The 26315-nt window shown below is 37.3% G+C and overlaps 3 protein-coding genes across 3 annotated transcripts; 2 read left to right on the top strand and 1 right to left on the bottom strand.

The window, feature by feature from the left end:
* Window positions 1-292: 292 nt before the first annotated feature.
* Window positions 293-4615, bottom strand: LOC147558662 (uncharacterized). Its single transcript, XM_086659059.1, has 5 exons — window positions 3676-4615; window positions 1981-2407; window positions 1236-1882; window positions 964-1136; window positions 293-877 (listed from the first exon to the last, which is right to left on the bottom strand). Exons 1-5 carry the CDS (start codon window positions 4613-4615, stop codon window positions 293-295), a joined length of 2772 nt encoding a protein of 923 aa, XP_086515185.1.
* A 5155-nt stretch (window positions 4616-9770) lies between these two features.
* Window positions 9771-15472, top strand: LOC147558661 (uncharacterized). The gene is made up of 16 exons (XM_086660395.1): window positions 9771-9968; window positions 10042-10305; window positions 10397-10494; window positions 10923-11085; window positions 11172-11282; window positions 11380-12432; window positions 12518-12670; window positions 12749-12848; window positions 12939-13033; window positions 13138-13329; window positions 13426-13482; window positions 13570-13641; window positions 13725-13823; window positions 13904-14035; window positions 14206-14379; window positions 14855-15472. Exons 1-16 carry the CDS (start codon window positions 9804-9806, stop codon window positions 15023-15025), a joined length of 3099 nt encoding a protein of 1032 aa, XP_086516521.1. The 5' UTR covers window positions 9771-9803; the 3' UTR covers window positions 15026-15472.
* A 3253-nt stretch (window positions 15473-18725) lies between these two features.
* Window positions 18726-22656, top strand: LOC147558660 (subtilisin-like protease SBT4.3). The gene is made up of 10 exons (XM_086657577.1): window positions 18726-18968; window positions 19530-19624; window positions 19763-19854; window positions 19954-20200; window positions 20317-20806; window positions 20905-20999; window positions 21089-21310; window positions 21394-21505; window positions 21775-21988; window positions 22079-22656. The coding sequence occupies exons 1-10, from the start codon at window positions 18855-18857 to the stop codon at window positions 22606-22608; spliced, it is 2211 nt and encodes a 736-aa protein (XP_086513703.1). The 5' UTR covers window positions 18726-18854; the 3' UTR covers window positions 22609-22656.
* The last annotated feature ends 3659 nt before the right edge of the window (window positions 22657-26315 follow it).

Below are 26315 nucleotides of genomic sequence, written 5' to 3'. Positions count from 1 at the left end.
TCTTTCTGTTCAGTATGTTATCAAGAGAGAATTAAGAAAAGAAAATTGTATTGAAAGGAAATTGTATTGATTTGATTTATTTTACAAGGGAATAATAACCTCTATTTATGCTATTGTACAATGGATCTATATAAAGAAGGCAAGTTGTCACTGGTTGTAATTCTTGGATGAAAGGAAACCATATATTTGGTAAAGGAAACCATATATATTTGGTAAAGGAAACCATATATTTGATTCCTTAAATATGATGAGGATAAGAGACAATCTTGGTGATCCATATTCTTTCTTTATTTCAACACTCCCCCTCAAGTTGAATTGTGGGATTTCCAAAATTCAACTTGTCCAGACAATTGTGAAGGATTCTTTCATTAACTGATTTTGTTAAAATATCAGCAAGTTGGTTTTCTGATCGCACAAAGGGTAGGGTAATGATCTTTGCTTCCAGCTTCTCTTTGATGAAGTGTCGATCTACCTCTATGTGCTTCGTTCGATCATGTTGTACTGGGTTCTCTGAAATTTGGATGGCTGCTTCATTATCACTTATAATCTTGCTAGTTTCTTGTGGTGGATATCCTATCTCAGTTAAGAGATTTCGCACCCATAGTACTTCAGTTAACCCCCTTGCTATTCCTCTGAATTCAGCTTCAGCACTTGAAAGAGCTACTACCTTTTGTTTTTTGCTTCTCCAAGTCACGAGATTTCCACCAACCAGGGTAAAGTATCCTGACGTTGACCTTCGATTGCCTTTATCTCCTGCCCAATCTGCATCAGTGTATAATTGAGTTTCTAGATGCCCATTAGGTCTGAACAAGACTCCATGACCAGCTGTTCCTTTGAGATATCTTAGAATTCTTAAGACTGCATCCATATGAGCACTCTGGGCTGATGCATAAATTGACTTACCACTCCTACAACATATGCTATATCAGGTCGAGTGTGTGAGAGGTATATCAGTTTTCCTACCATTCGTTGGTATCTTTCTTTGTCAGCTAGCTCTGCTTTTTCCTCCATATAGAGCTTTTGGTTCACAATCATAGGAGTATCTATTGGTTTGCAATCGACCATTCCAACTTCTGCTAGTAAATCAAGAACATACTTCTTTTGACATATGAAAATTCCCTGTTTCGATCTTAGAACTTCAATTCCAAGAAAGTATTTAAGTCTCCCTAGGTCTTTCATTTCAAACTCTGTAAACAAGTTTTTCTTTAATCTGGCTATTTCTTCATGATCATTACCTGTAATAATCATGTCATCAACATAGATTATTAGACAGGTTATGAGGTTGTTTCTCTGTTTCAAGAACAATGTATGATCAGAGTTACTTTGCTTAAACCCATAGTTCTTCATGGCTAAGGTGAATCTGCCAAACCATGCTCTGGGAGACTGCTTCAAACCGTACAGAGATTTTTTTAGAAGGCATACTTCCCTTTCACCAAAGTTATTTGTGAACCCATGTGGAGCTTCCATATAAACTTCTTCTTTAAGCTCTCCATGAAGGAAAGCATTTTTTACATCCAATTGGTGAAGTGGCCAATCTTTATTTGCTGCTATGGAAAAGAGAACTCTGATTGTATTGATCTTTGCGACTGGAGAGAAAGTTTCCGAGTAATCAATCCCGTACGTTTGAGTGTAGCCTTTAGCTACCAACCTAGCTTTATATCTTTCGATTGTACCGTCGGGTTTGTACTTAATTGTATAGACCCAACGACATCCAACTGTTTTCTTCCCTGATGGCAAGACACATTTTTCCCACGTGTTGTTTTTTCTCAAGGCTCTCATCTCTTCTTCCATTGCATCTTTCCAGTGCTTTGATTTTAAGGCTTGTTCAGTGTTATGAGGAATTTCTTCAGCATACAGAGATGAGGAGAACGCCTTGGCTTCCCTGGAAAGATTTCCTTTGGCTATGTTAGCAATAGGGTATCTACATCCCCGAGCCTCCTTTTCTGGAGAATATCTTTTAGGTGGACTCCCCGATTTGACCTAGGAGGCAACTCATATCTTCCCTTTGTATCTTGTGTTGGAGAATTTTCCTGTTCCTGTATATTGTCATCTTCTTCTGTAGTTTCATTAGTAATATTCTCAGCAGTTTCAACAGGATCAGGTAGAATATTAGGATCAGGTGGAGTAGTATTACTTACCTCAGGTATCAGGTTGGAAGCAATTTTTTGGGTGACACTGACATTCGGAACTTCTGTATGTGTGGAAGGAGGAGACTCATTTTGGATACTGTGGCTTCTCCCTTCTTCACATGTCGCATATCTCAACCAACTCAGTGTGCCAAAAGATTCACTCTCCCCTTGGCTACTGTGTTGGGAGGCAAAATAATACTCGGTTTCAAGAAAATCACAGTTCATAGTGGTAAACATATGTCTGGTTTTTGGGTTGTAGCATCGATATCCCTTTTGATCTACTCCATATCCAACAAAGACACATTTTTCAGCACATGGATCGAGTTTAGTTCTGTTTGCCTTAGGTATATGGACGGAAACAGTGCATCCAAAAATTCGGGGTTCAAGAGTAAGAATGGGGGGCAGTTTTGTGGTTTCTGAAAGAACTTGTAATGGGGTTTTTGTTTTTAGAATTTGAGTGGGCAGCCGATTAATAAGATAAGTGGCCGTAGCAAGGGCTTCTGGCCAGTAAAGTTTGGGAACCTGTGATTCAATTAGAAGGGCCCTGGTTATTTCTAACAGTATGCGATTTTTTCGTTCCGCGACACCATTTTGTTCGGAGTATGGGTGCAGGTGGTTTGATGAATTACGCCTTTGGTTTGGAAAAATTGTTTCATACTGGTGTTAACAAATTCCCCTCCATTATCTGATCGGAAAATTTGAATGTTTTTTTGAAATTGAGTTTGGATCATGGTGTAAAAAATCTTGAATTTCTCAAGAACTTCAGACTTATTTTTTAATAGATACACCCAGGTCATTCGTGTACAATCATCCACAAATATCACAAAAAAACGAAGATTTTGTCCCCCAATAACTGGAGCTGGACCCCATACGTCCGAGTGGATTAATGAAAAAGGTATATCAACCCTTGTGTTACTTGGTTTAAAGGTTTTTCGATGACTTTTAGCTAAAACACAAGTCTCACAATGTGTCTTATAACTGGAAGGAAATAAATTAGGAAATAAAATATGCAAATAACCCGTGGATGGATGCCCCAATCTTCTATGCCATAACCAGGCTTCACGTTCTGCTGTCCCATGAGAAAGCATTGCAGTACCACTTTTAGTCACCTCATCCACGTAATACAACCCTTGTCTTTCAGTGCCACGCCCAATAATCGCTCCCGTCCTGATATCCTGTAAAATACAAAAGGTAGGTTGCATGAGGACTGAGCAATTTAACTCTTTTGTCACATGACTTATTGATAAGAGTTTATGTGACAAGGAGGGAACATAGAGACAGTTAGAAAGTTTAAGCGTTGGAGAAATTTCAATTGTTCCCCCATTTTTCACATTCATTGTTTCTCCATTCGCTGCTTGTATATATGATTTTGTAGGCTTGGTTGATGTGACAAAATCTGATAACTCGTAACTCATGGTGTCAGTGGCTCCGCAATCAAATATCCATGATTATTCTTGTCTTCTTCTAATAAAACTTTTAGGAGGTAAATTGCAATTAAATAGAGAGTGAGAATGGGTTTTTGAGATGTCTCTCTCAAACCCAATACCTGTAGACATTGAGAACCCCCCATGCTCTTCTTCATCATGCACCATAGCCATTCCCCCAAATCCACTACTGCTTCGATCACTGTTATAGGTGTTGGCGGCTTCATTGTTGCCCATTGCAGAAGAAGCTTTCCCTGTTTCTTGACCATTATTTTTTATTCCTTTTTTGTGACCGTCAGACCACCACTCAGGATATCCGACAAGCTTAAAACATTGCTCTTTGGTATGTTTTGTCATACCACAGTGAGTACACTTAAGGTGAGACTTGTCCTCTTTGGTTGATGGTCCGGGTTTTTTTCCCTCGGATCGACGGTGACCCTTTGTTATGAGCCCTATTCCTGTTTCGGAGGCACTCAAACCAGCTGCTATGTTACCTGCATCAATAGACGTTGCTCCTAGAATGGTCTGGTGAGCAGCCTCTTTACGAACAGCCGCATAGGCTGCTTCTGCAGTTGGGAGAGGTTCTAACCGAAGAATTTCCCTTTTAATGGGGTCATATTTTCGATTTAGGGCATTTAGAAATTGAAAAAGTTTATGTTCTGACCTGATTTTTGAGTAGGTTTGGATGTCTTCTGGACACTTCATGGGATTCAGATCGATTCGGTCAATCTCACCCCAAATACCTTGTAGTGTAATCCAGAAATCTTCAAGGGAACTTTCATTCTGTTTGATGTCATTTGCTTTAACGTGAAGGTTGAACGTCTGCAACTTGTCTCTACCACTGCTATATGTGACAAACAGAGCATCCCACAACGATTTTGCTGTGGGAAACTCGGTTAGATTGCCCGCAAGTACTGGTTCAATATTCTGTATCAACCATGAAAAAACGACTAAGTCGTCTTGTTCCCATTGTTCGTAAGCTTCATGATTTCGATCTGGTGGGTTTGACGTTAAATGTTTCAGCAAGTTTTTTGACCTTCCGCTTATGGCAACCCGAATCATCCGGGTCCAGAGCGCATAGTTTTGACTGGTAAGTTTCAGATTGATTTGTAAACTATCGGATAGTTTTGGACTTTTGGTTGGGAATTTTTGAGAAGATTGGCAAGTTGTAAGGTGAGGTCATTACCCGAGTTATCTTCATTTGACATGGTGACTCGGTAATGACTGGTTGTGGTTTGGGTAGATGATAAGCAGATTAAAAACCATGCTCGGATACCATGTTATCAAGAGAGAATTAAGAAAAGAAAATTGTATTGAAAGGAAATTGTATTGATTTCATTTATTTTACAAGAGAATAATAACCTCTATTTATGCTATTGTACAATGGATCTATATAAAGAAGGCAAGTTGTCACTGGTTGTAATTCTTGGATGAAAGGAAACCATATATTTGGTAAAGGAAACCATATATTTGATTCCTTAAATATGATGAGGATAAGAGACAATCTTGGTGATCCATATTCTTTCATTATTTCAACACAGTATTTCCCCCCAAAATTGATAAAACTGTGATATCTCCAGTCGGAATCTGCTTCATTAAGAAAATCGCTCTTCCGTTCGTTTTTCCATTCAATTTTATATTTCTTTTTAAGAATTCTCAATCTTAATTCCATGCTTATTTGAGACTATTTCCCTCAAATTTTCCTTTCCACTAGTTGCAGTCTCGAGCTCATTTTGCAGCTTGCTCAGTCTGTTGTGCTATTGTGTTAACAGAAGATGCAAATGGGAACTTGTCTTAGTTGGATATGGCGCGTTACATTAGAAAACAAAGAATATGGACTTCAGTTATCTATGTTCTTCTTTAGATAACATTTTCCAATTGTAGATCGTAATTTTATCTGGACTGCTAGACCCCAAATGACTAGATTGACCAGCTCAAGTAGATCACAATATGATGTAGGCCAGTGAATTCCTAACCTTCCTAGCTTTCAGATTTCCATGGTGACCAATATAAGTGTCTCCTCGTGCAACGGCATTTTTGGGAGCCTTATAAAGAGGATTAGAGTTCTTCTACTTATATTATGGCGGCTGTGCTCGGGGTTTGCATGATCATCACTTATTATCTAAAACTGTAGTTTCATTAATGCGCTAGGTCTTAAAGTTGTTTGTTCCAGAACCATAATTCCAGTGTTCCATTGATTTGCTTCTCATTTATCAGTTTGAAGATTTAGATAAAAGTCTGAGCTGAGTAGCTGCCTGTGAAATGTTGTGTTTGGTTAGCGATTTTGATAGCAAAAAAGGGTAGATTCCCCACCTAGAATTAGTATTTTCCATGTGTTTGTTAGGTCTTTAGGGTAAGGAAAGAACTTTTCTGTTCAATATTTCCCTCCAAAATTGATAAAACTTTCATATCTCCAGTCGGAATCTGCTTCACTAAGAAAATCTCTCTTCCCTTTCGTTTTTCCATTAAATTTTATTATTTCTTTTTAAGAATTCTCAATCTTAAATCCATCCCGATTTTCTTTCCTACAATATTGCAAGTAAATTGGTAGAAAACATTTTACCAGCTATTTTTCCTTAAGACGAACAAGATAAAGGAAAACGTTTAATCTTTCAATATAAAATGCTTATTTGAGACTGTTTCCCCTCAAATTTTCCTTTCCCCTAGTTGCAGTCTCGAGCTCATTTTGCAGCTTGCTCAGTCTGTTGTGCAATTGTAAACAGAAGACGCAAAATTGGATATGGCGTGTTACGTTTGAAAACAAAGAATATGGACTTCAGTTTTCTATGTTCTTCTTTAGCTAATATTTTCTAATAATAAATGATGCAGGCGCATAACACGTTGGCCCGCGTCCACGCCTGCCCACGTCCCGGTCGGCCACAATAGTGGTCCTAGTTAGTTTAGGATTAGGAAATTACCTTATGTTGGTATTTCTATTATTTAGGAGTTTCAATGTTTTAAGTATCTTTAATATTTAGGAATCCTAGTTTGAGTCTATCTAGGAAAGTCTATTATCCTATAAAAGGAGGTCTAGTCTATTTTGATATTCATATTGAAGAGAAAAACCATTGAAGTTAATTAAGTTTTAGTTTATTTATCGTTTTCTTTACAGTTCTTCGTTTATTTTATTGTTCTTATTTTAATTCCGCTGCGTCTACATCAAGTGGTATTCAGAGCCATCAAAATTCTGAATTTTTTTTACGAAAAAAAAAATATCTATGGATACATCTCCTCTTGAATGTTGGAAATTTTTTCCACGTTTATCTTGGGATCCTATTCGAGATACAACTCAATTTTATATTGATCGAGAAGATGAAAGAAAAATTCATCAAATTTCTAAAATTCCACTCTTCGAAGGTCAATTTCATATAAATTTCTGGATTCAACACATGGAAGATTGTTTCAGAAATCAAGACGTTCCCGACGAAGATAAGGTTTTTTTGGTTGAGCAACATATATCCGAAAGAATCTATGAACAATATAATGCCCTACAATGGAGACTTATTGATCAAGGAAAATCGATCATTGATGATTGGGACACATTGAAAAATATTTTCAGGTATGGTTTTCTTCCTCTCGATGAATGTTTGTCATGTTTAGAAACAAAAATTGAATTGAGAAGACAGTTCTCCGAAGTTACTTCTATCACTAAGATCGATGATATTGAAGGAGAAGTTCAGGAAAAAAGGAACAAAATTCAGTCAATGGCGGAGGAGGAAGAAGGAAGTAATTTTCCTTCATCAAATCTAAATCCTAGTCGAGATATGAAACATCAATGTCTGACCAAATTTTATGATTCATATGACATTCCGGGAGACGACATCTTTGTTTCGAATCATAAAATTTACCGCATCAATTATGTCTCACATAACCTCCGTACTCTTATACACCACCACCGTATTCACCATCACCTCCATCTTCTTATTATACACCACCACCGTACTATTATTATTCACAACCTCTTATTTCCATTAACCATGAAGAAGTAATAAAAGAAGAAAAAGAAGAGTTTGAACAAGTTGACGAAATTGATTACAAAGAAGTTGTAGTTAAAGAAGAAGAAGAACAAGAAGTTGAAAAAGATGATTCCAACTATAAAGAAGTACTAACAGAGGATGATTCCATTGATATTAAACATGAAGATCACAACGAAGTTGAAACTGAAGAAGATGAAGATGAATATTCCCCAACAATAGAAGAAGATAATTTTGATTTTATTTGGGATCCAGGAGCTTTGACAGTTTCGACTCCCCATGATCAAACAAACCTTCATTCATTATCATGCGAGACACCTATTTCGTATTCAAATTATAAATGTACCCTATAGTCTTCCAAGAAACGATCACAACTTGATAATGCTACCACTTTTACGAGGTTTAAAGGCAAAATTTCACAAGATAACAGGTATTGGGGAGCTCAACTATATACAGATAATCAACTAATTTGGCTTGAGACGTTAGCAGATAATGAAGAATTTCGCTATGATACTTCATCGAGTGATCATAACACAAAGATTGGAGATCATCCCACTTGCGATGTTGACTTTGAATTAGCTTTTTATTTCATATTTACCCTACTGAAATCTTCTCCGGTAGACAGTTTAAATTCAATCAAATTCATCATGAAAGCAATCTATCAACATTATCGTCGTCTGAAGATTACTGGATGAAGACGAAACGTTTCCTGCTCAAAGATCTGATTACTAACACTGATGCCGATGATAGTTATGTTTTGTTATCTTCTCCATCAACAATTTCTTCATCACAGTATATTACTAAGAAGTCAATTGTAAATTCAGTGGAGAGGAGGGAAAAATCAACTGAAACTATTACAAAGATGCCTACATACAAATTAATTGGCAGAGAATCATCATCTTCTTCAATGGCTTCATCACCTGAAAGTCTTTACTTGAGAAACAGGGAATTAATGAAAGGAGGTGGATGGAGCTTCACCTTACCACACGGGAGGCCAAACATGGGAATATTAATTGGTGTCTCTAACGTGTTCGAGAAAATGCTCCTTAGAAAAATCAATGGGATACTTGCTACATTAACAGAAAAGAGTAATGTGAAGAAAAAGAAAAGTATCTCACCACCAGTTCACTTTTTAGCTTCCGGTGAACACGAAATCGTGATATATTGGAAGATGATTTTGGAGGTCCGATTTTTCAAAGAGGATATTTTGGTATGTGCAATCTTCTTCATCCCACTAAAAGATGACGGCCGATGTCACAATTTGTTGGATGTTTCTTCACTACTGTGGATTTTACGAATCTCATCGTGTCAAGGAGTCCAGATTATATTGGGTTCGTCAGTCCATCATTGTCTTCTACCGATTGTCTGCAATATTCGTTCGAAGTGGGAATTACGGATCGCCATGGGGAATTCAGAGTATACGGGTGGCTCACATTGTTTCCTTCATCGAAACGGTTCGGGACGAACCTTCTGGGGAACGGGGTGCTGATGCAGGCGCATAACACGTGGGCCCACGTCCACGCGTGCCCACGTCCCGGTCGGCCACAATAGTGGTCCTAGTTAGTTTAGGATTAGGAAATTACCTTATGTTGGTATTTCTATTATTTAGGAGTTTCAATGTTTTAAGTATCTTTAATATTTAGGAATCCTAGTTTGAGTCTATATAGGAAAGTCTATTATCCTATAAAAGGAGGTCTAGTCTATTTTGATATTCATATTGAAGAGAAAAACCATTGAAGTTAATTAAGTTTTAGTTTATTTATCGTTTTCTTTACAGTTCTTCGTTTATTTTATTGTTCTTATTTTAATTCCGTTGCGTCTACATCAATAAAGTTTCAAATTATGCTTTTATTTGTAGATCGTAATTTATCCATATGGATTGGCTAAAATATAAATCTAGTTAAGGTTAATGAATTTTATCTTATCAAAGCCCAGCAACTCAAGTCAATTTGATACTTTTATCTAGACTGCTAGACCCCAAATCACTAGATTGACCAGCTCAAGTAGATCATAATATGACGCAGACCACTGAATTCCTAACCCTCCTAGCTTTCAGATTTCCCCGGTGACCATTATAAGCGTCTCCTCATGCAACGGCATTTTTGGGAGGCTTATAAAGAGTGATTAGAGTTCTTCTACTTGGATTATGGTTATCACATTCGAGGTTCTTTTTGTAAGGGTGCCGCTGTGCTCAGGGTTTGCATGGTCCATTGAAAGCATTGCAGCCTCTTTCTTAAATCATAACATTGTACTGAGTGGGAGAAAGAAAGTTTATCATGACCTCATTGTATTTCAAATTACATACTCTCTGTTTCTTTCCATCAGATGATAGAAAGGTTGAAGTTCCTCAAAGTTTAGTCGACCGGCTTTGTTGCAAATTCTCAGAGGGTGTTACATTTGCTGCGCCATCCTCCACATTGAGGACAAATGAAATTGAACTGGTATATGTGAGCCTTTATAATGGAATTTGAACTTCAAATTTGTGATGCCTTATCATGCTTTGTTGTATTTTAGGTACGGGGTATCTTACAAATGCTACAAGGGTTTTCCAGTTCTCTATTTTACTGGGATGAAAAGACCCAAAAATTTCGTTCCAAAAGTGGGATATATTTAAGTCATCTTACTCAAGCAAGTCTCAATGGCATTCTCAGCCAGTTTGTATATATTGCAACATGCTTACAGTTGGTAGAAGCTTTCATAAACAAGGTGGACAAGTCTTCTTTGAGATCAGTTCCTACTCTGAAGGCCTTTGCAAATTCAGTCTCTGCATGGCTCAAGGTATATATGCGCGCTACATAATGTATGATGTAATTTTTGTCTTAAAAATGTACTGTCTAGAGAAAAATAACTGACTTCATTCTGTGAGAAGAGGTTCCGTACACTTGCTCTAGAGGAGGAAAAGAAGGTGGTGAGTTCTACTATTGGGACCACAAGCACACTTCTAAGTCTGGCGAATGCTATGTCAAGGTGATCCCCTTCACTATATTCACATAGATTTATTTCAAAATCCTGAAAATAATTGACGCGCTTTACGTAATGCATTATCAATTTTAAATATGACAGCAGAATGTCCAATGAGGGTCTAATACTAATTTTCTACTTGCTGAACAAGTCTCTGTTACCAGTAGACATAATTTGTAAATAGTCTAGGAATTAAAAATAGACAAGAAAAGAAATCCTACAGTTAGGGATTATTAACTAAGAGCAATCAAAACAGAAAATAGAAAGTGGGTTGCTGCCCTCTTGTTCTCAGCTGGGATCAGGGTGAAGTATCCCTCTTGAGCTCGGCTGATCCACATCAGTTATCTAGGCTCCTTTTGCGGGTCACTGTTGGTCTTTGAATTACACTATTTGTTTGGTCTCTCACTGCCTCACTGGTATACATGGTTTCACAGTTTGTGCTCTGGAGCCGAATTTCTGCTGCAAGTAGTGCATGATGCAATACCTGGTTCAGATTTGAACCTTGAACCATCTATTCCAGCTGCCGAAATAGCTGCTCATATCCTTGATCATCTCTACATGAAGTTAAATGAAGTTAGTCTCGTGGAAGGTGGCGAGGTTGCGAAACATCTTGTGCTCCATAGTTTAAGCTTTGTATTGTGCATCTATATGGTTTTTTAAATTAGTTATCTTGCTAATTTCAGGAGGAAGCCTACCATATGCTATTATATTTACTTGTAGGAAGTATATTGCCCTATATTGAAGCACTTGATTCTTGGCTCTATGATGGAAATCTTGACGATCCATTTGAGGAGGTAATTGCGTTACATGATCTGTATCTGTAGTTTGACTCATTTATTTATGATTGGGAAATGTTGAGTACTCGTGATTGTCTGAATATTTTCTTTGCAGCTGTTCTTTTATGCCAACAATGGAATTGCTATCAATCATATCAGTCAGGCTGAGTTCTGGGATAAGAGCTACCTTTTGAGATCACAGTTCAGAAATGTTGCTCCTGGGACCTCTACCATAGGAAGAGGCAATGATGGTAGATCCATGAGAAATGACAGTAAGGAAATGACTGATAAAGAACCCATCCTTTCATCTAGTTCGGCAAGAGGAAAAGACCGAAGCTTGTCAGGCCTTGAAGTTTGTCCTGTTTTTCTGAAGGATATTGCCAAGGCCATTGTCTCTGCTGGTAAATCATTGCAACTGATCCGGCACAACCCTAGAGAATATTCTTCACTGCGCAGTTCTGAAGATCCTGATAGTGATGTTTTTGAAAGGTCTGGAGTTCGTCAGAAATCAAGTGAGAAGAATCCAAGGACAAGCATTGGGGGGCTAACTCTATCAGAGGTTTTTTGTGTATCACTGGCTGGTCTTATAGGTGACGGTAGCCATGTCTCTATGTACTTTGTGCAGGATGAGCGAAGGGAACCAAATCTCGAGCTATTATTTGAGTCATCCATGGGTAAAAAGAAGAGTTATCAAGACACTAATGACACCCCACCTTCAGTATGTTCAGAGAAGATCTGGTTTAAGTTCCTGCAGGATGCAATGCTACAGCAAGGAATGATTCGCCCAGAATCTTCCATGAAAGATTTTGACTGCTTAGCAGAAGTCAATGAAGAGAACATAACTTTGGAATCTGCAGAAAGTCAGCCCCTTACACAATTATTCTGTCCCGAAAATCCGATGATTACAGTTTGCCGCACCTTTCTTAGTAGCAACAAAAACTTTGTGGACGAACTAGAAATACATAGAAGTTATCACCTTCCATCCTTAAATGATGAGAGCTTACGAGATGCAATATTTGGTGGAATTGATGGAGTACCCCATGCACTCAAGGAGACAGACTATATGTTTGGTTTTCCTTTTGGTGAATCCGAGTTTAATCGTTCAGAAAATGACATAAAAACCTTAGAAGTCTTGTGCCCCTTTCCAAATCTTCTTCCTCCTTTCCAGGTGCTTTAGTTGTAGCTCTTAAATAGTTTCTCATCTAGTGTAATTTCAATGGTGCTTCTAACACGCCCTTACCATTTTTTTACAGGAAGATCTCTCTATTTCAGAGCTTTTGCCTTTTCAGAGAAATAGCACCCTCACATCAAAAATTCTTAAGTGGATTCAAGACAACAAACCAAAGGGCACCCCACTTCCTGTTGTTATTATGCAGGAGTCCCTCATTGTTTACGTAAAGAAACAGGTAAATGTCTATAAAACTCCAGAATTCCCACAAATCAGTGTGCCTGTCTGTTTAACTTGTTATGATGTTATATTGCAGGTGGATTATGTGGGAAAGGGTATTTTATTGAATTTGATGAATGGTTGGATGTTGATGGATGAGCTTGGAGTTTTACGTGCTATTTACTTACTAGGATCCGGTAATTTCTAGTTTTTCAACTTCTAAGGTTTGGTTGCTTATTTCTAAAGGATATTTTATTCTAACATATCACTGATATTTACGATGTTAGGTGATCTGCTGCAACAGTTTCTGACGGTTCTTTTTGATAAACTGGACAAGGGGGAATCCTGGGATGACGAGTTTGAGCTGAATGGCGTATTACAGGTTTGTGATTGTATGTCGCCATAGTTGAGAACTTGAGCTCGCTGGTAGTTAAAGGTGCATATCTATTAACCTGGCAGTAATCACAGTATATTTGATTAATACAGGAGTCCATCAGAAACTCCTCTGATGGAATGCTTTTAAGTGGTCCGGATTCTTTGGTCGTTTCAATCACAAAGCAAGAAGGTTCTGATATCAATGAGCAAAATACTGCATCAAGCTTTGTCTCCAATAACCTTAAAAGCCGCAACAATAACTTTGGTATTGATGCCCTTGATTTGCTGAATTTTACTTACAAGGTGAGTATCTTTCGAAACCTTGATTATTTATAGGTTGGAATCATCTATCTCTCAAAGCTCATCCTTTTAAGTGGAGGAGGGTATATGTTATGACAGGTTTCTTGGCCTCTTGAACTTATTGCAAACACAGAGGCAATTAAGAAGTATAATCAGGTATAAATATTTTATTTTGCTTCTCTACAACTACAAGGGTTGTCCTCAAGTATAGTCCAGATCATTTGATAGTTGTGTTGGATTTAGGTGATGGGTTTCTTGTTGAAGGTGAAGCGGGCAAAGTATGTCCTTGACAAAGCTCGTAGGTGGATGTGGAAGGTTCGACATACTTGGACTTTCCCCATGCTTTGCTTTGAAAATTTTTCAGAGCATGTGCTTTATATTGGGAGTTTATTATGCAGGGTAGAGGCAGTTCAGCAGTCAACCGCAAACGCCACTGGCTGGTGGAGCAGAAGCTCCTCCATTTTGTTGATGCCTTTCATCAGTATGTCATGGACAGGGTAAAAATAAAAAATTTGTCTCAATACTCTACTCAAGGAGGAAAGTTTTCAATCTAATCGTTCTTGGACTGAATATACAGGTTTTTCACAGTGCATGGATTGAACTCTGTGAAGGTATGGCGTCTGCTGGTTCCCTTGATGAAGTTATAGAAGTTCATGAGGCCTATCTATCGTCTATTCAGCGTCAGTGCTTTGTGGTTCCAGATAAGTTTGTAAGTTGAATTTCTTTTTTCTTTTCTTTCAGAGCTTAAGTCTATTTTAAGGTTTTAACTTTTCAAAAAAGATCTGTTTATGGGCTTCAGTATTCTAAAAAGTAAAAAAAAAATACAATCATGATACTGGTAACTTACTGAGACATGTTATTGGTGTTCGCAAAATGCAGTGGGCTTTGATTGCAAGTCGGGTCAAAAGTATCCTTAGATTGGCTCTCGAATTCTATTCCATTCAGCAGACACTTAGTAGTGGTGGAGCAGCTCTCGCTATCAAAGCTAGATGTGAGATGGAAGTGGATCGAATTGAGAAACAGTTTGATGATTGCATTGCCTTTCTTCTCAGAGTATTCTTCTACTTCCTTGTGTTTCATTCGGCTTATATTTACATAAATTGTACTCCATTCTTTCGGACGCACACATGATATGATAGGCTAACACCTTTATCATATCATCCATATCTCTATCTGGTTTGGGGAGGAGAGGTGAGAAAACCAGATACATATAACCTTCTCAGAGTATTCTTCTACTTCCTTGTGTTTCATTCGGCTTATATTTACATAAATTGTACTCCATTCTTTCGGACGCACACATGATATGAAAAGAGGGTTCCAATTCTAAGGCACTTTTAAGGGGGCTTTGTGCAGTCTAATCTTGACTTGTGCATACTACTTTCTTGTTACAAAAAGTGCAAACTTAACTAAATGCATCGGCAGAAGCAACCTCATCATGCAGATAATAGACATTCTTTTACTTAGATACATATAACCTTGCAGCTTTTAGTTTCATACCTAACTTACAGTTTCTCTTAACTGTGTTTAGGTACTATCCTTCAAGCTCAATGTGGGGCACTTTCCTCATTTGGCTGATTTGATCACTAGAATTAACTACAACTATTTCTACATGTCCGACAATGGGAACTTGCTTACAGTCCCTGGATCTGAAACCACTGGCTCAAAGCTAGGGAAGGGCTTTCCTATCAAAACAAGCTAATGCGAAGAATCAGGTTCTGCTACAAGCTATTGAAATCCTTTCTCTAGCAGGAAATGAAGCAATCCGGGATCACTAGAGCAAGTTCCTCACATTCTATGGCTCAGATTTTGACTAATATGTCGCTACTTTGTGGGTGTTACCCAGAGGCAGTCAGTAACTTTTCGCCAGGAATGAGTATGGTTAACATGGTTGATGGAAATCGACTCCACTTATCCTAGTTTCGTGTAAAGGGCACCCATGGTGCCGCAAGGGAGTCTTAACATATATGCCGTGGTTCGGTTATCCGCCCGATCATACAACGGATGTTGTGTATTTTTTCCGATCATACAACGTATGTTGTGTATTTTGTGTAGGGCCTATCCCTGTTCGGTGAGGCGTATTTAGTTGTTTGTTAGCCTGAATTTTTGCAATGAAAAAGATCTCAAGACGCATTGGAATCATATACTCTCAGGGTGTTAGTGAATTACAAATATTAAAATCCTTAAGAAATCTTGTTCTTCACTCGTAGTGAAAATTATCGTGCCTTTGTAGAGTAGATCTCATGAACAAGACGGCAAGACCACACAAATCTCTTGCGCTTTTTGTGGTTGTTTACTTTTGTTATAAATTTCCTGTGTCGTATGGTCTTCATCGTAACATTGAGTGATTATAGGTATTTAACCTAGAACTTGTCCTTCAGTAATGTTAAAACCCACAAAGTTAAAATTGCCAAAGGTCTCAATCTTTAAACTTATAAGATGATTTATATTTTATCTTCTACTAATCCTGGTTGGGCTATTAACCATGAGTGTAGGGGAAGTGGGAACTGAGCTCCAGTTGATGCGTAGGCCTTCCCCTCCCTACACAAATATGATTCAAATACGTTTTCGCACTACTTGACGCATTCGGCTGGAAACCTAGTTGATGCAACCTTATGCTAGTTTCTATGTTGTCCTTCGTAAATTTACTTAGGTATTTCATATTTGTAATGTAAATTTCCGCTGGAGCTTTCGTCGATGAGTTTATATCACTTTCCATTGTTAAAGCTTTGTGACACTTCGATTTTGAGGAGAAGAAAATCGAATCCATCTTTGATTCTTGTGAATGTTTTTCCAGAGCTCTTGAGCTTTAATGTTTAATCTTGTAGACAAGAGCTTTCAACCATGGATTACGAAGATGATAAGAATCACAATCCAAATTTAGAGATACAAGTTATGTTTTTCGCAAGACCTCGAGATCCTACCAACTTGAACGAAACAATGCTACAAGTTCCATCTCATAGTACAACTCAAGATAGTCTTACGAAAATCTTAACCAAGTTCCCAAAACTGAAAAAAATAATCCGTCACTGTGTTGTCGGTACGTTTACTATTTGAACGAATTCTTTCTTCGAAAATGATGCTATGGTCGGTGGGTTTCCCGGACCAATCCGGCGGCTGACGTGGCGTGGCCACCCGGGCAAAGCATCTCACAGGCCGGGAAACCTACTGGGCAGAGCATCAATTTTGTTAGTCATATGTATTGAGCTTTCTTGTATTTCATATAGCTAACTAAAACGTTTGTCGATTTGTTTCTGAGTAAGAATGTTACTTTGACAATCTTAACTAGCATAGCTAATATTAGAAGATGTTCTCTTTTCTACAGGAAACAATTCTATCTGTATAAACATTGTATTATAGACGGCCGGATTGATATAGACTAATGCCCTGAATACCTCAGATATATACAAATATGGATTGATGCCTATTGCCTGAATACCTCAAAATTATAACTCGGGTAATTATCGACAATGAAAACGATGAAAAGGACAGTTTGATTCGTGATAAACCGATATTTGTCTTTCCAATTAATATATGTCATATGTGTGTCCAAGGCTCCACGCTATCATAATCTTTAAAGAACCAACTCACATGAAAGGTAAGCTCAATATATGTGAGGAGTTGCTTTCCTTAGCCTATTATGTAATTATACAACTCAACTTAATTGCTATGTACAATTACATATTACCATTAAAGGTTACACGTTCGAGTTTTCCACGGGGAACCCACCACGATTGTCCATTAACATGTAGAGAAAGAGGAAAATTTTAGGTTTAAGAAATTGATGGGAAAACTTAAGTTAGTGGAAGTAATTAAAGTGAAAGACGACATCAAACAGATTAAAAATGACAATAATGAAGTAATTTTGTTGAGATATCGAAGTTGGGTGTTATCATGTGTTGGTTTTCTTTGACGGATAGCATGGTTAGGTCCTTCGAACTTCTACCACGGTTTTATACATTGCTGCTTAGCCTAATCACGTATGATCCTGGTAAAATTATTAGGTCATGTTTCTTTCTTCTTCTCACTATGTGAATTTGACTCGTCCTTTCAACAGGAAAAAATAAATCCGACTCGTCTGATTCAGATGACCTAAAAATTATCACAAATCAACCAGTTAGACAAGTAACAAAACAAGTGTTGAACTTTGAGTTAGGTCTATTCAGATTTGACTTGGAAAAAACAAACACACTATCGATGTTTATGAAGACCCAACCCAAAACTAAACTAATGAAAGCTAAGTTGATAGGCCCGAGATATAATATTCTTGATCATTAGAGTTAACCGAGTACTCGTATTCTATTTTGACTACTCTAACACTGATAGCATGGATCAGTCTTTCGAACTTAGAACTACCATAGTTCTATTTTTCAATCGCTACTTGACGTAATCACCTATGGTCCTTGAAACATTCTAGATGTTTTTTTTTATCTTCTCACTCTGTGAATTTGATTCATATGATTCAGACGGACTAAGAATCATCCCAAATCAACCACTCAGACAAGTCGAAGAATAAACTTATGTTGTTCTTCGATTTGAATCTACTCAGATTTGACTTGGAAAAAATAAAAGAACACCACATACCCAACTCAATACAATAAGTTGAGAGACCCAAAATATAATGTTGGTAACTAGATCAATGGACATACTCATTGTTTACTATGGACTATCCTAACACTCATAAGATCGCGTAGTATGGGAGTGTCTCTCGACTCTCGTTCCTCAGTCTTACTATAATAATCATGTTTACCTTTTTTGGCTTGTCTAACCAGTTACTTGTCAGTTGTCGATCCCATCTAATCACCTAAAGAGTATTTCATCAACATATACTTACAAAATTTAAATTTCTTGACGTGTCTCCATTGAGTTTTTATTAACAATATATAATGGAGTATAAAGTTTTCTAGACAACTAGGTAGAACTATTTATACCACATAAAATTTTCTTATTATCTCCTTGAATGACATAACAAGATAAAAGATGTCAAGAACTAGAAAATAACGTTAGGCACTATTTTTTGAAATATTGGACGTCACAATCGAACTATGGGGATGTAAAACCTCCACTACTTGTTGCATTTACTTTTGCACCATTTATATCATCTGTTTTGATGTTAAGAATTGAATAGTTGCAAAATATGTAATAGTCTAGTCATAGAAAGGTCAATATTATTGCTAAGATAATTATTATAGTGGGATAGGTGTATAAAAGGTGTCCTGCGTCATAAATAATAATTGTTTTTTTTTTATCTTTCTCCATTAAGGAAATGTTGGATTACTCTAAGAGTTGCTTTTAACTTCTTCAAAACGAAACAATCAATTTACAGAGTTTACATGTGCTTGTGGTGTACATATTAGGAAAACGCGTGATAATAAAAAACAATTAACTTTTCATATTTAGCCATCAACAAAAAATTATACGAACGGAGTCTTAAAATCACCACATATGCTAAAAACAACATGCTAAATTAATTCTCCATTCGCCTATTTAAACACCTGTGGGGAATCATAGTTTTTCATTAGAGTCGAGAAATGGCCTTTTACAATTTGAGTTCATCTCCTTTCCTTGTTAGCATTTTCTCCATTTTCTTTCTGGCGATTTTAACTTTTGCTGCTTCTGATGCTGGTGTTAACGAGGATAGAAATGTTTGTTCTCATATCTAGTTAATGTTTGATTAGAATTGCATTTTCTCTCATTTACAATAATTATTCAATTACCATAAAAAGTGTTACTCAACTACGATTTTCAAATGATTTTTCTTTGAACTTTTATAGTTTTTCATTTTTGAAGAACTTATACAATTCAAGATAGCATTGTTATTTTCAAATTCGCGATGTGTAATCTACCAAATCTCTTATTTGGGTTCTCCCTCCCCTGTCTTTTTTGTAGAATTCGAATAATTTATAACATACTTTGTTAAATTTGTTGTCTTACGACTCAAAACCGATTACAATGAGTAAAATGACCCGAAAAGTATACTATTGACTATTAGATTGTTATTTTCTTATGTGGTACTACTCCCACCATTAATACATAAACTCACATCTATTTCTTTTGTATCCGCAAAAAAAAAAAACACAACCAAGCACTACCAAATTTTAAAAATTTAATTTTTTTAACTTCGAATTTCTAGTCTATATGTTGAAAGCTTGTGCCTTATATTTCTTTAACTTCGATCTTCACGATGGTGTGGATGACCCATGCAGATATATATCGTGTACATAGGCGGACTTCCAGCTGAGACGGAATATTCTCCAACATCTCATCACGAGAGTATTCTAAAAGAAGTTATCGGGGAAAGGTAGTATTGATTAAACAATAGTTTTCCTGAAAATTTTAGACAGGCAGAAAAGTTGTTTGTCTCACATTATGCCGAACATGAGTTCTTTTAATAGCTTAATTTACATTACTTAAAATTATATTCATGGTTATTCTACAGCTTGGTGGAAGATGTCATGGTATATAGTTATAAAAGAAGTTTCAATGGATTTGCAGCGAAGCTTACTGAACAAGAAGTTCGCAAGCTTTATGGTAATTAGCGAATAACCCGATTTTGATACGTTTATTGTGTCAAAAATTTTTTTTGTTGAAATACAAAATAACTTATGTATATATTCAAAATGTGCACAGGAAGGAAAGACATAGTGTCTATATTTCCTGACCAAAAACTACAACTTCATACAACAAGATCGTGGGACTTTCTAGGATTCGTAGAAACTGTAGAAAGGGCTTCTACTACTGAGAGTGATATCATTGTTGGAGTATTAGATACAGGAATTTGGCCAGAGTCAGAAAGTTTCAATGATGCTGGATTCGGGCCTCCACCAGAGAAATGGAAGGGTATTTGTAAAGGTGGCGAAAATTTCACTTGCAACAAGTAATTTTCCTACTCATTTATTTCGTTATCAGCAAATTATAAAAAACGTGTTTTTTATTCTATCTGAACGTAGATATATACATAACAATTTATGTCTATTTGTGTTGTACGTTCAGCAAGATCATCGGGGCTCGGTATTATCAAGATGACGACAGTGCGAGGGATTTCGAAGGACATGGTACTCATACTGCATCAACTGCAGCAGGAAACATAGTGAAGGATGTGAGTTTCTATGAAATAGCCAAAGGAAATGCTAGAGGTGCTGTGCCATCTGCAAGAATTGCTGTTTATAAGGTCTGTTCAAACTTAGGTTGCAGCAGCGCCAGCATCTTGGCTGGCTTTGATGACGCAGTTGCCGATGGGGTCGACATGCTTTCAGTCTCATTAGGTTCACGTGATCCCCAGGAATTTGATAAAGATCCTATTGCCATCGGTGCATTTCATGCAATTCAAAAAGGAATTCTCACATCGAATTCAGCAGGTAACAGCGGCCCCTGGCAGAAATCTGTGACTAGCAATGCACCTTGGATGTTAACAGTGGGAGCGACGGGAACAGATCGTAAGATCATCGACAAGGTTGTTCTTGGAAATGGGAAGACATTCGAGGTATACTTTCTCGATTCCTGTAGTTTTACGTTGTGTTTCAATTTTCAATGGAATGTTAGTGTATTCACTTATTCATTGACCTTGTTGCTCTTGTTCAGGGTAATGTTATTAATGGCTTTCAATTAAATGGAACTAGATTTCCTATTTTGTATGGGAAAAATGTCTCGACTAATTGTTCCTTTGAACAAGCTCGGTAAATTTTGATACTTTAGCATTTACAATTACTGGAATATAAAGATAAGAAATTCGAGTTTTATTTATTCATCTTGTTTCAAATTTCAGGTTTTGTTACTACTCTTGCCTCGATGAAAATTTAGTTAAGGACAAGATTGTAATATGTGAATCATATGACCGAGGGGAAGAAGCTTTAAGAGCGAATGCATTAGGAACTATCATGATTGCTGAAAGTCGATTTTCCGATCTTTCATTCATTTACCCCTTACCGGCAACTCTTTTAAATACTACGGTCGGCAAAAGTGTCTTCTCGTACTTCAACTCAACCAAGTAAGCTTACAAAAGTATCCAAAGATAACGATTGTTTGTGCTTCAAACTATTAGTTCTCTAACTTATGCATTTCAACTAACAGAAAACCTGTGGGAACTATTCTCAAATCGGAGTCTATAAAAAATTCCAAAGCTCCATTAGTTGCTTCATTCTCTTCTCGTGGACCGAACAGCATCTTACCAGATATTGTAAAGGTATCACTTATTTATGTGAAGTAGTTTTTGTTTTCCATCGGGATCTAATATGCGGTTCAAGAGTTTGAATTGACTCCTAGATTTCAAAATGTTTATTTTTGTCTAACTTCTAATGTCTGATTCGGGTCGATTCTAGGTTCACTTAATTGACTCATATGATTCAGATTCAGAATAGGAAGAATAAGACGATGAGAACCATACAAATAACACCCGAGTTAGCTTTATTAGCTTCTCTAATACTTACTTATTTGTCATGTATTATATAACAGCCAGATATCAGTGCCCCAGGAATTGAAATACTTGCTGCATTCTCACCTAAAGGTAACCCATCGAATGTACCCGGCGATAAAAGGTCTGTAAAGTATAGCGTATTGTCAGGGACGTCGATGTCATGCCCCCATGCAACAGGAGCAGCAGCTTATGTTAAATCTTTCCATCCTTACTGGTCTCCTTCTGCTATTAAATCTGCTCTTATGACTACTGGTAATTTCAACTAAGTCTATCATGCTTTTACTTCTTTTTGTACCCTCCCATCACTTAGTTCATTTACTAATTTGTTCCTGTTATCTATAGCTTTTCCTATGAATGGTACCAAGGGTAACGTAAGTGTGTTTGATTTTGGAGCGGGTAACATAAACCCGGTAAAAGCGATAAATCCTGGTTTGGTGTATGACTTGGTTAGTGATGATTATATCAATATGCTTTGTGATATTGGTTACAGTGGAAGCAAAGTTAAGCTCATAACTAGCCATACTTGTCCTGAAAATCAAACTGCCAACAGAACTGCAAGAGATCTAAATTATCCTTCATTTGGTGCAAAAGTTAAAGAGGGAGAGTCCATTAAGATCAAGTTCCCAAGAACGGTAACAAATGTTGGCGATGCAAAATCGACATACAAGGCGACCATCACTTCGGATGATAGGATTAAGGTGACTGTTGAGCCTAATGTTCTGTCTTTTGCGTCTGTAAGTGAGAAGAAGTCTTTTGTATTGAATGCTGAAGGAGATGGATTACAGAAAGCAGAAATCGCGTCGGCAATACTAATCTGGTCAGATGGGGTTCACAGTGTGAGAAGTCCTATTGTTGTTTATACATCCAACTAGTTATGTACTTCTGATCAGATAATAATACAAGTTTTCTATTTGTCCTAATAATCCCTCTGCCTTCTGATCTTTCCTACTTTCTCTATCTTTTCTTTATCTTTCCTACAACTAGTGGACCTTTTCTTTACACCAGATCCACTCTTAAGGTGTTTTCAGAGTGAAGTAAGAGTACAAATATGACCTACTGTAAACAATGGAATGGTTGGGCTATTTTTTTTTTTGGGGGTAAAATAAATCTCATAAATGAATCATAAGTTTACAACAAGTATAAAACCTATGAAAGTTAACCGAGAAAGGACTAAACACGTAAAGTATCAAAGTTAGGGGACTAAGTTGCCCTTGGCCAAATTATGGGCCACTTGATTGCAATTTCTAGGAGTAAAGATGACTTCAACGTGTCTTTCATGCGTCTGACTTCGAATCCACTCGATCTCATCCCTTAATTTCCATGGGGCTTCTGAATCGACGGTGTTGATGATCTCAACTAACACCTTACAATCGCTTTCGAGTATAAAGTCCCAAATCCCTAATTCCTCCGCCAGCTCGCATCCCACCCGAAACCCTAGAGTTTCGCTGTGAAGAGAAGAAATTGGTCGGAAGCAGACCCTCTTAGTTCCGATGATCTCTCCCTTAAAATCACGAGCTACAGCTGCCGCCGAAGCTTGGTCTTCGGTATACGCTCCATCACAGTTGATTTTTATTCGATTTTGTTGAGGAGGTATCCAGTTATCTACATCAGACATATTAATCGAACGATTAGTAGTAAGAGATGGGGGTGCATACCTTAGTAACTCTTTTGTATTCCACCAACAACGAAATAGATCTGGATCTCTGTTGTGAAAATGCTTTTCATTCCTCATCTTCCACCACTCCCAGATCAATGAGGTAAATAATATCCATACGTCCTCTTTTTGCTTCCGTTCCAATAAAATCTTTAGATTCGTAACTAACTCATTTCCCAACTATTGGAGGTCGATGTTGCCTGTGATTTGGAGTAAGTCTCTGAATTTTGGACAAGATCCAAATAGATGATCCCTTGTCTCCACTTCTTCCAAGTTACATAATGAGCAAATAAGAGGTATACCCTGTACCCTTTTACCTATTTCCCCTAATGTTGCTATACCATTATGGACGAGCTTCCAAATAAATTGTTGTATCTTAGGCTGAACTCCTTTGATTTTCCAGAATCTTTTCCAAGGAAAAGAATGAGCCTCATGATTTAGACTAGGGTTTATCATATTTTCAGAGTAATATGATTTTGTATTAAACTTGCCATTATCAGTAGGACACCAAACCAGTTTGTCATTCCGAATAGTCCCAGAGATGTTTATCTCCATGATAGCCTGTACACTTGATTGATCAAAGTATATGTTTAAAAGATCTAAATCCCAATTGTTAGTGTCATTTGATATAAGATCAGACACCCAAAAAATGTTATCAGGCAGCCTAGCTATACAAGTAGGGGTTTTGTCAGGAAGATTAGGGACCCAAGGGTCCGACCTAATTTTAACATTCGACCCATCTCCTATAAGCCAAAGTAAATTAGTAAACATGATTGGTTTTGTTTTCAGAATGGATTGCCAAAAAGGGGATATTGAATTGGGTCTGTAAGATGACCAAAAGTCATCATTCTTCACATATTTCGACTTTAAGAGTCGAACCCAAATTGCATTTGAATTTGTTAACAGTCTCCATGTCATTTTGGCAATTAAAGACTCATTCACTAGTTGTAGATTTCTGATGCCTAAACCCCCCTTACTTTTTGGAGAGCAAATGATTTCCCATTTAATAAAGTGCATCTTCTTGGCTTCATTAGAATGATCCCACCAGAAACTCTTTTCTGCTCTTTCAAGTTTCTTAATTGTATCATGAGGGATCATTTGGAAACTAAAGGGATACGTACAAAAGGAAGACAAGATAGATTTTATTAAAACAGTTCTACCTGTTTGTGAAATGAGTTTCTGTTTCCAACCTGAGAGGTTCTTGTTGAATTTGTCCACTAACCATTGGTAGCTTTGTATCCTGTTTCCTGGTTTGAGAATCAATGCTCCCAAGTACTTCGATTCGTCTGTCATGATAGGAGCATGGAGTTGGGAGATAAATGCTATCTTTGTGGATTGGGGCACCCCACTACTAAAATACAGAGAAGATTTATCGAAGTTTACTTTTTGACCTGAAAAAGCTGCATATTCATTCATCATTTGTAATATAGCTTGTAAATTCTGGTTAGTAGCATTACCAAAGATGATCAAGTCATCAGCAAATAGCAAGTGTGAAATGCTAGGGCTGGACTGATTGATCTTATAACTTGTAAACCTATTCTGTATTTCATAATGAGAAATGAGGAGAGAGAGTGATTGGGAGGTTAGGATGAAAAGGTAGGGGGAGAGGGGACATCCCTGCCTCAGGCCTCTCGAGGCCTGAAAATCCCCCACTAAATGACCATTTAGCTTGATCTTAAATCTCGAGGTAGTCACACAAGACATTATTAATTCAAGAATATTACCACTTAGACCTATGTGATGCAGGACACTACGAAGGAAGTCCCAATTGACTCTATCGTATGCCTTAGCCATGTCCATTTTAAGGGCAAAAGCCCCTTTCTTTGCTTTGGAGTTCCTCATAGAGTGCAACAATTCCTGAGTAACTATAATATTGTCCATTATCTGTCTATTTGGGACAAACGCATTTTGTGTCCACATGATGGACTCCTCAAGACAAGGCCGAAGTCTATTTGCGATTATTTTAGTGATGAATTTATAAATTAGTTGCAAAGAGAAATCGGTCTGTAATCAGAGGCCAAACTCGGGTTTCTGCACTTAGGAATTAAGGCAAGTGTAGTGAGATTGAGAGAAGGATCGATTGAACCTGTTTGGAAAGTCGATTGGATGTAGCTGACTAGTTCGGTTCCGACTATTAACCATGTTGGGCTATTAACCATGAGTGCAGGGGGAGTGGGAACTGAGCTCCCACAAGCAAACAATGGAGTGGTGATTGGGCTACCCTTCAAAGCTTTTCTATGGTTTTGATTTTTTCATTCAGGGCCATGGAATATTATGAGGAGGCCTTACCCTCTATCCTATACAAATATGATTCAAACACCTTTTCGCGCTCCTTAACCCATTCGGCTGGAAACCTAGCAGACACAACCTTGTACTAGTTTCTATTTTGTCCTTTGTCAGTATACTTAGTTATTTGTAATGTAAACTTCTTTATTCGTTGGAGCTTTTTTCGATGAGTTTATATCACTTTCCATTGTTAAATTTTTGTGATACTTCGATTTTTAGGAGAAGAAGATCGAATCCATCTTTCATTTTTTGTGAATGCTTTGCCAGAGCTCTTGAGCTTTTAGCGCGCCATGGATTACAAAGATGATAAGAAGAGCAATTAAAATTTAGAGATAAAAGTTATGTTCTTCGCAAGAGCTCGAGATCTTACCAACTTGAAAGAAACAATGCTACAAGTTCCATCTCGTAGTACAGCATAAGATAGTCTTACGAAAAACTTAACGGAGTTCCCAAAACTGGAAAGAATCTGTCACTACATTGTCAGTACGTTTACTATCTAACCCGAATTCTTTCTTATCTATATGTTGGTTAAGAAACTTGTCTTTTTTGTTCATCTATATCTACATATTAGTCATATGTATTGAGCTTCCTTGTATTTCATATTAACTAACTAAAACATTTGTCGATTTATTTCGAGTA

This window comes from Eschscholzia californica, unplaced genomic scaffold (assembly GCF_041429995.1).
Source record: "Eschscholzia californica isolate CP2 unplaced genomic scaffold, dmEscCali1.0.p SCAF_2, whole genome shotgun sequence".
NCBI classification, from domain to species: Eukaryota; Viridiplantae; Streptophyta; class Magnoliopsida; order Ranunculales; family Papaveraceae; genus Eschscholzia; species Eschscholzia californica.
The sequence above is the reverse complement of the archived record's forward strand: the minus strand, read 5'-3'. Positions and strand labels throughout refer to the sequence as shown.

Bases quoted from the DNA above. Each gene is read 5' to 3' on its own strand.
- LOC147558662 (XM_086659059.1), bottom strand. From the start codon at position 4,615: ATGATTCGGGTTGCCATAAGCGGAAGGTCAAAAAACTTGCTGAAACAT. The intron at 1,883-1,980 runs GTCAAATCGGGG...AAATCTTTCCAG, and splicing joins AGATATGAGTTGCCTCCTAG to GGAAGCCAAGGCGTTCTCCT. The intron at 1,137-1,235 runs GTAATGATCATG...TTGGAATTGAAG, and splicing joins TGATGACATGATTATTACAG to TTCTAAGATCGAAACAGGGA.
- LOC147558660 (XM_086657577.1), top strand. From the start codon at position 18,855: ATGGCCTTTTACAATTTGAGTTCATCTCCTTTCCTTGTTAGCATTTTC. The intron at 20,807-20,904 runs GTATACTTTCTC...GCTCTTGTTCAG, and splicing joins GAAATGGGAAGACATTCGAG to GGTAATGTTATTAATGGCTT. The intron at 21,506-21,774 runs GTATCACTTATT...ATTATATAACAG, and splicing joins TCTTACCAGATATTGTAAAG to CCAGATATCAGTGCCCCAGG.
- LOC147558661 (XM_086660395.1), top strand. From the start codon at position 9,804: ATGACCTCATTGTATTTCAAATTACATACTCTCTGTTTCTTTCCATCA. The intron at 12,671-12,748 runs GTAAATGTCTAT...GTTATATTGCAG, and splicing joins TTGTTTACGTAAAGAAACAG to GTGGATTATGTGGGAAAGGG. The intron at 13,330-13,425 runs GTGAGTATCTTT...ATGTTATGACAG, and splicing joins TGCTGAATTTTACTTACAAG to GTTTCTTGGCCTCTTGAACT.